The sequence below is a fragment of the Leptopilina heterotoma genome, unplaced genomic scaffold, assembly GCF_015476425.1.
Source record: "Leptopilina heterotoma isolate Lh14 unplaced genomic scaffold, ASM1547642v1 Lhet_55, whole genome shotgun sequence".
In the NCBI taxonomy this organism is placed as follows: Eukaryota; Metazoa; Arthropoda; class Insecta; order Hymenoptera; family Figitidae; genus Leptopilina; species Leptopilina heterotoma.
Window position 1 is genome coordinate 702,034 of NW_025111119.1, and position 12,892 is coordinate 714,925.

Here is a 12,892-nt window from a genome sequence, read left to right on the forward strand (position 1 = left end):
ATTAACCAGAAAGAGACAGACGACACGCTCCTTTTGCACCGCTACTTTACTATTCATCTTTTCTATCTCTTTTTTCAAATCTCTTTTTATAAATATACTAATTCTCAATCTCAATTTTTATTTTCTTCTCCTTCTATACTATCCCCCCCCACTCTTCTATATTCTGTCTCTCTTATCTCTCTTTTTTCTCTCTTAAGCTCTCTTTTTTCCTTCTCTTATCTCTCTCGCTCTCGTTTTCTCTCTTTATTTTTTTTCTCTTTTTATTCTCTCTTTGCTCTCTCCTTTTCTCTCTTTATTCTTTTTCTCTTTTTATTCTCTCTTTGCTCTCTTATTCTTACTCTTCGTTTCTCTATCTCTCTCTCTTTCTGCTCAGTCCATCAACCACCCACCAAGAAAAAAAGAGAGAATGATATTTCTCAATATACTGAATCGTTGAAAAATTAACAACTCACAAATCGTTTTCTTTTTCAATTCAATCGAAATTAAAATCAATTTTACGATCCATTTCACCGATTGAGAATTAATTTTCGAATTGCCCTTCTTCGTGCACGGAGAGAAAATATTTATATTAAATTTTGTAAAAGTATTTAACAATAAATTAAATTTTGGAAAAGTATTTTACAATTGAATTTTGTAAAAGTATTTAACAATAAATTAAATTTTGGAAAAGTATTTTACAATTGAATTTTGTAAAAGTATTTAACAATAAATTAAATTTTGGAAAAGTATTTTACAATTGAATTTTGTAAAAGTATTTAACAATAAATTAAATTTTGGAAAAGTATTTTACAATTGAATTTTGTAAAAGTATTTAACAATAAATTAAATTTTGGAAAAGTATTTTACAATTGAATTTTGTAAAAGTATTTAACAATAAATTAAATTTTGGAAAAGTATTTTACAATTGAATTTTGTAAAAGTATTTAACAATAAATTAAATTTTGTAAAAGTATTTAACAATAAATTAAATTTTGTAAAAGTATTTTACAATAATTAGATTTTGTAAGAGTATTTTACAATTAAATTTTGTAAAAGTATTTTACAATTTGGGGAAAAAGTGCAACAAACCGAAATTTTGACATAGAAAATATAATATAAAGTTTTATAAAAAAATTTAACTAAAATTCTTATATATTTGATATAATTATACTAAATTTCACATAATTTTTTTTTTAAATTTAGTATTTTTTATATCAAAATTTCGCTCTGTCGCATTTTTTCCCCAAAATTTTGTGAAATACTTTTACAAAATTTAATATAATTTTCTCTTCGTGTAAAAAATAATTATGTATTAATATTTCTCAGTATAGTTTTTACTGGCACCCCCCTTTAAAAAATATAGGTTTTTTAGTTCAATGTAAAAATAATTATAAATACTCAAAAAAATGTTTGGTAATACATTTATTTTTGAATATATCCTTAATTAAAAAATTATTTTTGAATATATCCTTAATTAAAATATTATTCGAAACATGAACAGATTTTTTTTAAATATAAATATTTAATAATTATTATTATTTTTACCACCGGCATTAAAATTTTAGAAAATTTCGAATTTCAATTCTTTTGAAATTTAACAATTTAATGAGAATTATGCTATAAATACTGTAACTATAATCAAAAATTATTTTCAAAATTTCAAATAAATTATTTTCTAGAAGTTTTAAATAAAATTTCTTCTCTGTAGTTCTATTATTTTTTCATACTTTTAGAGAAAAAGTTTCTTAAATTAATTACTAATTCAAATTTAGAGAATAAGTTTTATGACAATATTATAGCAAAAAAAAGTTTGTAAATTAATTTATTTTACACTATTTTATAAGTGAAATTTTTTCTATATAAATAATTGAATTAATGAGAAATTTTTCTTATATCCATGAAGAGAATTGAATTCTTCGAAGATTTTTACATAATTGAATTCTGTTTGGACATTTTATGAAAATATAGTAGATATTGAAAATCATTGAATTTGCTAAAAGTTTTTAAAAATAATTAAATTTTACAAAGAATTCTATTAAAATTTTTGAGAATAATTAAATGTCTGTGTGTCATTTTATTAAAAATTTATTGAAAATAATTGAATTCCTAAAAATCATTTTATTATTTATGAAAATAATTAAATTCTTGTGAGAGATTTTATTAAAATTTTTAAAAATAATTGAATTTCCCAGAAGAAATTTATTTATTACTTTCAAAAATAATTGAATTCTTGTAATGATTATTGTTTATTTATGAAAATAATTGAATTTTTGTGGAAGATTTTATTAGAATTTTTTAAAATAATTGAATATTCCAAAAATAATTGAATTTTTGGGAATAATTTTGTTATTTATCTTTAATAACTAAATTCTTTCGAAGAATTATTTATGTAAATAATTGAATTCTTTGGAAGAATTTTATTAAAATTTTCAAAAATAATTGAATTTCTGAGAAGAATTTTATTATTTGTGAAAATAATTGAATTATTGTGAAAAATTTTATTAAAATGTTTAAAAAGAATTGAATTTCTGTGGAAAATTTTGTTGTTTTTAAAAATAATTGAGTTCTTCATAAAAATTTTATAAACATTGTTTAAAAAATTAATTTTTTCGAAATATAATAAATATATTATGAAAATTTTTATTTTAAACAATTGAATTCTTGTGGGAAACTTTATTTATGAAAATAATTGAATTTTTCGATTAATTAATTTAAAATACAATTAAAAATAATTGAAATTCTTCGATAATTATTATTATTTATGATAATAATTAAATCTTCACAAGAATAATTATATTGTTTACGAATTTTTTTTATAAATTTCTTCGCAATTATTATCATCGAATTCCTTCAAAAATGTAATAATTTTTCTTAATAATTTTATTAAAATTCGTCTAAAAAATTTCAATTATTTAAAAAATTGATTTAAAAATGAATTTTATAAATTTTAAATTATAATTGAATATTAAAATTATTATACCTTGAAATTTTAGAAATAATTGAATTTTAAAAAAGGTTTCAAGTTAAAATCTTTAAAAATCTGAATTTTTCATAATTTTACATAAAAATTTCCTTAGAATTTTAATTTTTTTTTGAAAAAGTTTAATATTGTATTTTTTTTTTTAAATTTGAAATTTTTATTTTCTAAAATATATTTAAATTGATCGAAGAAGTTGCGAATAATCAAAATTTCGTTAAATTATGAATTGTAAACAAATGGATTTGAAAATTATCATAATGAACGTTGATTTTGAAAACCCAATTTCAATTACTACGGAAAAATAATTATATTATAAATTTATTTTAAAAAAGAATTTATTGATGTTTTTGAATAATTTTACAATAAAAGAAAAATTCGTAAATGTAATAGAACATTTTTTTTAATATCTAATAATTTTTAGTGTGAATCAGAAAATTTTTTTTAGTGTTATACGTAAAAAATCAAAATTTTGTCTGGAAATCAGGGAAAAACAAAATTAAATTTTTTTTTGCAACCCTGTTGTTACAAAATAATAAGTAAATTTAAAAATAAAATTCGTAATAATTACTCTTTTTGAATCGATGAATATTTCTTTTTTCTCGACTTTTTCTTTTTTTTGCTTAAATACAATTTATTCGCAATAATCGCAAGCTCGAGAATTGTTGCGAATAGATTGTTTTTTAAGGGTGGCTTTCGTGACGTAAAGTACTTCTCTTGTACACGTAGGAAATTACGTTGCATTATATTAAACGACAAGGAAAAATAGTCCTGGAACTTTGGTGCATGAGTAAACCTGCTTTACATATGTATATGTGTGTGTATATTTTTATATGTGAATGTATGTGTGTAAGGACGGATAAAAAATGTGCCGACACGAAAAGCTACCGTAAATTCCAGAAAAAAAAATGAAGGAAAGAGGAAAAGAGAGGGGGGGTCCTCGAACTAACGCTCTGAATAAAGTCACGAACCAAATTCCTGGCATTTTTTTTTCCCTTGATACACGACCGCCTATAAGTTGGAAACGCGAGCAAATTCTCAAAATGTCCCGACGCGTTCAATATTCGTGCAATTATTTATTTTATTTTTGAACAATCGAGTTTTGTTTAGCCACGAATTTTTATTTAACAAAATTTTTATAGAAATGATCTTTTTATGTATATGGCTGGAATTTTTTTGGTCCTTAAATTTAATTTTTTGATATACTTTCTTACTATACTTTTTTTTTTAGTTTGAAAGACACTGTTTTAAAATTAATTATCGAGTGCAAAGTCTGAAATTAATTAAAAACCATTTTTCGGCCCTTTTTTGCTTTTTCGGCGATGGGAGAAGAGTGGGGGGAGAATAGAATTTTTTTTGAGCTAAATTTATAAATAAATAGAATTTGTGTGTGTGTGTGAGTCATAAACGCGGAACCCGCAGGAATATAATTATCATTGTTCGCGTTTAGAGGTGGGCTATAATAAGGGAGCAAAATAGATACAATCAATAGATGAGGGACATTGCGGAGCGGGGCTTGAAATTATATTATATATTTTGTTCCGTCTCTATAATCCCATGGCTTGCCGAGACGACACGTCCTTAAAATGGAATTTTGCCATTCAAACCGGCACACGCGGCCATGAGAAAATTGAAATCGCTTTCTCAAATTTTATTGTCCGCATAGAATATTGTCCTGGGAAAAATAGCGGGAGGGCCCTATTTTTCAAGCACTTGTTTTTCTTATTCTTTCTCTCTCTCTTTTTTTTCTGAAAAATTCACCGACTGATCAATTTGCAAGATGAACTGTGTGATTTTTCTACATCAACCCAAAAAAAAAGAAGAAACAGAAATTTTTTTTTTTTTGAAAAATCTCACGTTTCTTATTATATATAAATATATTTACAAACTCAGAGACTGGTTCCTTGAACTTTTTTCACAGAAGAAGAAAATCTCATCGTCTGGGAATTTTTCTTTTTTATTTTTATTGGTGTAAAAATAAAATATTATTCATTCACTTTATTATGTATTATATATATATATTATCAAATATATTGTAATACAAAAAATATATACAGTGGAACCTCGATTATCCGAACCTCTGTTATCCGAACCAAAAATCATTTTATCCGAACTTCTGTTATCCGAACTTTTTCTTGACCTTCCGAATCTTAACATTTATTTTCTCTATTTTTTTTATCATTCATATTGTCGCGGGACATTTTTAGCATCTTTTAAAGCAAAATAACGAAATTTATGTTAAAAAATCAGGAATTCTCTGTTTTATAATCAAAATCATTAAAACCTCGATTATCCGAACCCGGCCTTACCTAGGTTAGTTCGGATAATCGAGGTTCCACTGTATTATAATATACAAATATTAAATATAATATTTAATAAATTTCAGGAAATTTTTCTGGATATATACTTTATTAATATATTAATATTATTTTATAATTTATTATTATATAATAATCATTTTCTGTATAATTCTATGTTACATAAAATTTTTTTATTATTTAGAAATATATTTTTTATTGTAAATATAAAAATATATTTAAAAAATGTATAAAATGATATATAATTTCATTATTATTTATAATTATATTTTATATATTCAGATGGCCGATTTCGACTTCCTATCGAATTCTGAAGAAAAAAGTCTTTTACTATTTTTAAATCAGTGTCGAATTTTACGAATTATTGCGATTTAAAGACTGCGCCGAATTTGCAATGAGTGGGAGAGAAATGGAGAGTTCCCCCTCCCTTTTCGGCTGAAAGAAATTGGGCGCTGACTTTAAATCGCAGTAACTTGTAAAATACGCCATTAATTCAAAATTTAAAAAGTGAAGAAAGTCACTATAATATTGCAATATTACCGTAATTTATTTGAAACCGAACTTCCTTTTTACCGAAATTTCATTTGGATTGTTTTTTTTTACTTGGCTAAATTTTTAAAATCAATAGAATTTAAAAAAAAATAATGTTATTCTTTAGCGCAGAATTTTTATTTGCTAAATTTTTTATCTAGCAGGATTTCTATTTGGTTTAATTTTTATTTAGCAAGATTTTTACTTGGTTTTTTATTTGGTTTTAATTTTCATTTAGCAGGATTTTAACTTGGTTTAATTTTTATTTAGCAGATAATTTTTAAAGCAAAATTTTTTATTTAGCAGGTTTTTTATTTGGTTTAATTTTTATTTAGCAGGATTTTTATTTGGTTTAATTTTTATTTAGCAGGATTTTTTTCGTTAATTTTTATTTAACAGGATTTTTACTTAGTTTAATTTTTTTTTAGCGCAGAATTTTTTATTTAGCCCGATTATTACTAGCTAAATTTTTTATTTAGTAGGATTTTTATAAAAGTAGGTATAAATTTTTTCCATGGTTGAATTTTTATTTAGCAGGATTTTTAAGAAATTATTATGAATTGAATTTCTTTTTTTCTCCAAACGAAAAATTTTATTATATAAAAATTATATGTCGAATTGAAATGAGAATTTATTTGAAATGAATGAAAAATTGAGGTTAATTAGAACGAATTTCAGAATCTGCGTAACTAATCGTGAAATCGTGAGAATCTTTGTAATTATATTGTGAACCGATATATAGATATATATTTTTTTTCACCTTGGCATTGATTCTCTATTCCCTGGAACAATGATTTTAAAAATTTTTATCTTCAATTTTCTCTAGTAAATTTATATTAATATGATTTTTTTATTTTTATTTTCTCTTTAAACTATTGGATTCTTTTCTTTAGAAAATAAATTTTTTTTACCATTGGGTATGAATTTTATTTTTATTAACTAATTTTCCTTTTTTTTTATTTTGCAGATGTGCTAATGGGTTTATTGGTCAGAGATGCGAATTCAAAGATTTAGATGGTTCCTATTTACGTAAGTATTAAACATATTTTTACTGTGTTGCAAAAATTATTTTTCCTTGCATAGAAAAAGAATTTTTTTTAGAATGATTTTTTTATTTAAAAAAATTTTTTTTAGAAAGATTTTTTTGTTTAATAAAAAGAAATCTTGTTCCATCATTACAAAGAATTTTTGTCAATTTAATTTCTTATTGAAAAAACAAATTGTTAAACAATATTATTCAATTAAATGGGCGAAAATTTGTTATTAGTATTTTTTTTCTCCTTCCAATGAAATTAATTGTTTTGGTGATATTTTTCAGCTTCTCGGCAACGGGTCATGCTAGAAACTGCCAGCATCGCTGGTGGTGCCACGATAGCAGTATTCCTCGTCGTTATCATTTGCATAGCGGCTTACATTCATTGTAAACGGAAGCAAAAGGAATTACGTTCGAGGTAACTATCACGCTAACTCTTCACTATATATACGCAAATGCACCAATCGCGTATGTGGTCGATATCACGCTTTAACTATAAACGTAACATTTTTATTTCCGAAAAAAGAAAATTTATACTGAAATTACAATTTTTATTGATAAAAAAAGAAAATTGACTGAATGTAAAATTTTTATTGCTAAAAAAAGAAAATTGACTGAAAGAAAAATTTTTATTGCTAAAAAAAGAAAATTTTCTAAGAAAGTAACACTCTTATTTCTAAAAAAGGAAAAATTTACTATAAAAGTGAAATTTTTATTTCAAAACAAAAAAAGAAAATTGACTGAAAGTAAAATTTTTATTTCTAAGAAAAAAAAATTAATAAATTGACTATGGAAGTAGTTCTTATTTGAAAAAAAATAAAATTTACTAAAAGTAACATTTTTATTTCTAAAAGAAGAAAATTTACTAAAAGTAAAATTTATATTTCTAAAAGAAGAAAATTTACTAAAAGTAAAATTTATATTTCAAAAAGAAAAAAATTGACTGAAAGTAAAATTTTTATTTCTAAAAGAAGAAATTGACTGAAAGTAAAATTTTTATTTCTAAAAGAAGAAAATTTACTGAAAGTAAAAATTTTACTTTTAAAAAAAATTGACTGAAAGTAAAATTTTTATTTCTAAAAAAAGAAAATTGACTATGAAAGTAAAGTTTTTATTTCCAAAAAAAGAAATTTACTAAAATTAAAATAAATTTTAAAGAATAACTTAAATTTTGGAAAAATTTTTAATAATTCAAATTCTTCTGAAATTAGTTAAATTTTGTAATAAATATTTAATTAATTACTATTAAAAATTAATAAATAAAAGAAATTTAGTTAAAAACACGAAAAAAATTGAATTTTGGAAAAGTTACAAATGATTGAAGAAATTCAATTATTTCCAAAAGTAATAAAATTCTTCGCAAACATTCAATTATGTTTAAAAATTTTGTTAAATTCTCGTCAAAATTTCAATTTTCTATATAAATAATAAAATTCTTTTGAGATATTTAATTATTTTCAAAAATTTTAATCAAATTCTTGGCAAAATTTCAATTATTTTCAGAAATTTTTCTCAATTCAATGCGATTATTCCAATATCTATACTATAGTTTAATAAAATTTTCCAAAAGAATTCAATTATTTAAACAAAATAATTTTAATAAAATTCTACGCAAACATTTAATTATTTTCATCAATAATTAACATTTTACTGGAATTCAATTATTTACAAATTTTTTATAAATTTCTTCGCGCAATAATTCAATTATTTTCATTTATGATAAAATTTTTTACAGAACTATTCAATTATTTTTATAAATAAAATAAAAATCCTTCTGAGAAATTCAATTATTTTCATAAATAATAAACTCATCGCAGAATTTCAATAAATTATTTATTTGTCTATTTAAATAATTAAATTTTCGTAGAATTTTCTAATAAAAATTGAATTCTCGTAGAATTTTCTAGTAAAAATAGATTTAAAAAAGAATTTTAGTTAAAATTTTAAAGAATAATTAAATAATAAAAGCATTATTGTATGAATTTTTAGAAACAATTGAATTTTTAAAAGGTTTCGAATTTAAATCTTTGAAAATCTGAATTTTTCATACTTTTAACTTTTAATTTTATTTAATTAATTCTGTACAATTAATTTTTTTTTAAAGGTTTTATTGAATTTTCTTTTTTTGAAATTATTGAAAGTTTTTATTTTCTAAAATGTATTTAATTGAAGAATTACCGAATAATTGAAAATTCGTAAAATTAAATTGTAAAAAAATGGATTTTAGTTTAAAAAACTCTTTAAAAAAATTAAATTTAAAAAAGATTCTTCTTCTATTTTAATAAAATTTTCGAAAAGAATTTAATTATTTTCATAAATAATAAAAATTTGACAAGAATTCAATTATTTACAAATTTTTTACAAATTTCTTCGCAATAATTCAATTATTTTTATAAATAATAACATTTTTACTGCGATTCAATTAATTTCATAAATAATAAAATTTTTTCTAGGAATTCAATTATTTTCATATAAATAGTGAAACTTATCGCAAGATTTCAATTATTTTTAATAGAATTTTAATCAAATTTCACGAACAATTGAAAAATTCAATTATTTTAAAATTTTGAAGAAAAAAATTACATAATGATAATAATATCAATAAATGTTTCTTTGTCATCATTGGTTTTAAAAGTAATAACACCTCGATTTTTTTTTGGTTTTGCTTCAGTAGCAGTGTCGATACGGTGGATGGTCCTAGTCGAGTGAGGCCGTTTAGCCATCACAGTCACTCTCTTATGATCATCATGGCCAAGGACCACAATAACTCGGTAAGACAATAATTTTATCTTAATTTCTTTCTTTTCTCTTCTTTTGTTTCCAATTTACCATTTCTGATTATCTTTTTTATTTTCTCTCTCTCTCTCTCTCTCTCTCTCTCTCTCTCTCTCTTAAGAGGGGAAACAAATGATTTCTTTTCTTCCGTTAAATTGAAAGTTCCGCATCTATACATGTTCTCGAATGATTAAGCAATAATAATCTATACGAGATGATACGCATTCGAAAAAAAAGAATTATAATTAAATATATAATGAAGAAATTTTCCGCTTTTCGTGAAAAAAAAAAATGGTTGAGAAAAAAAATTTGAATAGAGATGTCAATGATGACTTTTCAATTTTCTACTTTTTGATTTATTAATTTTCCCTTTAGAAAGAGGCATTTTAAAATATTCCACTATTCGAAAAATTGAGTATAAAATTTTTTTTCTTTTTCCTTTTGACAATAAATTATAATTTGTTTCTTTTTCCTTTTGCCAATAAATAATATAATAATTTGTTTTTTTTTTTTTTTTTTAATAAATAATAATTTATATTTTTATTTTAATAAATAATAAGTTAATAATGAAGTAGCTAAATGAAAAATAAGTAAAAATACATTCGATAAAAAAGAAATTGAAAATTATTCTCAAGGAAAGAGATAAATTGAGAATTATTTTCGAAGGAAAGAGAAAAAATCCAGAATTATTGAAAGTGAATATTGTTTTTTTTAAATTTAGAATTAAAATATTCAAATTGTCAATAACTATAAATTGAAATTGAAAAATTGTTAATTTTTTTTCACAGTCGATAGAGCAGACGCGAATGGTCGGTTGGAATAATCCGCAACCGGAATCAACGCGGATGTCAACGATCAGCGAAGGAAAGCGTTCGAGTCAATAGCCGAGTCGACGAATAACGAAACAAGTTGAGAAAACCAGTGACGACGAGACGCGATCGTTCAAGTGTCTCCAGGATTCGCTGATGAGCATAAAAAAAACGAAACGAAAGAGAGAGAAGTCAAAAAAAAACACACGCAAAACAATTTTTTTTCCACAAAAATCTTCTTCTTTTAATAACAAAAAAAAAAACTAAATAAATGTAATTTCTTTCCCTCTCTCTCTCTCACCTCTTTTTGTACTTTTTTTGTAGAAAATTTACACTTTTTTTTTAATTCTTTTCCTAAATAAAATAATAAATTACCCAAAAAATTATAAACTAGGGTAAAAAAAATGTTTTTTTAACTTCAAATTTATGAAAATTAGTGGAAACTTTAGATAATAGTAAATAATAATTTAATTGAAAATTCAAAATTTGAAAGTAAAAGTAAAGCAAAAAGAAATAGAGAGAGGGAAGGAAAGAGAGTGACAATGTACACGCAAAATGACTACGAAAAGTATTAAATGACGATAAACGCCCGATGATTGAGATGAAAAAGAAAATCTTCAAAAATGCGAAAGAATTCGGAAAAAAATTTTTTTCGAATATTAATTTTTTTTTGAGGAGTGACAATTGAAAATGTATTTTTTTGGAAAGGGGGGAAGAAAGAAAAATGTAATTTTTGAGAGGGAAATTAAAAAAAAGAAAAATTTCTTTCTTGGGAAATGAATTCTTTAAGGAAAATAAAGAATTTCTTAAAGAAAATTTCTTTTACAGAAGGAAAATTTCTTGTAAAACGATAATTTTCTCTTAAATAGCAAAAGTAATTTTTCAAATTAAAAAATAATTCTTCAAATGGTTTTTCCGGGAAAAAAGAAGAAATTTCTTACCAAAAAAAAAATTAATTTCTTTAGGGAAAAAAGAAATTCTTGTAGAAAAAAAGAAATTTCTTTAGGAAAAATTATTTTTAGGTTAAAAATTTCTTATGCGAGAAACAATTTCTTTAGAAGAAAAAAATATTGCAGAATTTCTTAAAGGGAAAAAAAATTCTTAAATGAAGAAAAACAATTTCTTTTGGACAAAAAAAAGTAGAATTTTTTAAGGATAAAAAAATTTCTTAACGGAAAAGAGTTTCTTTAGGAAAAAAAATTTCTAAAGAGAAAAAACTCTTTCTGAAGAGAGAAGAAATTTTCTAAAAAGAGAATAAAATTTTCTAAAGAAAAAATAAAATTTTCTAAGCAAAAAAATATTTCATTTGTAAAAAAAAACTTTTCTTTCGTGTAAAAAAACGAAATTTCTTAAGGAAAATAAAGAATTTCTTAAGAAAAACAAAACATATTTTTTTTAAAAACTAAAATAAAAATTATAAACACCGATAAAAATAAATAATTTGTTCGTAAAAAACAAAAATTTTTTACTGAATATAAATTTACTTCTTAAAATAAGAATTTTTTTTCTCGAAAATTAAAAAGAATTTCGTATAGAGAAAGAATTTCTCGAGTAATAAGAATTTTTTTTCATAGAAAACTTGGAAAAACTGTTTTTTTCGAAAAAAAACAAGAAAAATGTTTTTTTTTTAAAGAAAACGTTTAAAAAAGATTTTTTTCGAGGAAAGCATTTATAAAGTAAAGTCTTTTTTATGAAAGAAAAAATTTATTTCGAGAAGGAAGATTTTTTTTTAAAGGAATTCTTTACGAAAAAAAGAGAAATGTAAACAATTTTTTTCTGTAAGAAAACAAAAGAAACGTAAAAACATTCTTTGTAAAACAAAGAAAGAATCGTAAAAAAATTAGAAAATATTCTTAAGTCGAAAAGAAATTTTCCCCTAAAAATAAAACAATAGAACAAAATTTTAATGTTTGAAAATTTCAAATTCAATTTAAATTTCAAGTATTTCTTTTAACAAAAAAATTATGTTTTTTTGTAATACATAATTATTCCGAAAAAAATGTAAAATTTAATTTCCGAATTCTTTCAAGAAGTCAAAAAGGAGAAGCTTCTCTGCGAAAACTTGAGAATAAAAAAAAACAAATTTTTGTCCTTCGAAAGACAATTTTTTTTCTTTTTCACAAAAAAAGAAAAATTGTCCCACATCCACTTGTTGCCTTAAAAAAAAGCTTCTCCTCCGTTTCGCTTCTCTTCTTTCGCAAAAAAAAAACAAATAATAATAATAACATTCCCGGAGCATTTTTTTTTTCATTAATTTAGTTTCGAAGAAAATTCAATATTGCATTTATAAAATAGTAAGAAAAAAATTGAAATAAACTTCGAATCGCTATGTTAAAATGTCAACTCGCCTTTTTTTCTTTCTCTCTTCAAAAAAAAATTTCCAAAGAAGGAGAATTTAAAAAAGAAAATCTAAATCTTTCGAAAAAATTTTTATGGACGAATAAAATTTTTTTCACGAATCAATTTTTCA

At 22.3% G+C, this 12,892-nt stretch overlaps 1 protein-coding gene across 2 annotated transcripts in view; it reads left to right on the forward strand.

Moving 5' to 3' along the window:
* Positions 1-10,737, forward strand: part of LOC122508582 — an 83,153-nt gene extending 72,416 nt beyond the window's left edge. The window contains exons 5-8 of one of the 2 annotated variants that reach the window (XM_043622012.1): positions 6,773-6,834; positions 7,124-7,256; positions 9,510-9,609; positions 10,402-10,737. In XM_043622012.1, coding sequence (XP_043477947.1) covers positions 6,773-6,834; positions 7,124-7,256; positions 9,510-9,609; positions 10,402-10,497 — 391 coding nt within the window. In that variant the 3' untranslated portion in view covers positions 10,498-10,737. The remainder of the gene's footprint in view (positions 1-6,772; positions 6,835-7,123; positions 7,257-9,509; positions 9,610-10,401) is intronic. The other variant, XM_043622013.1, reaches the window with a different exon arrangement.
* The last annotated feature ends 2,155 nt before the right edge of the window (positions 10,738-12,892 follow it).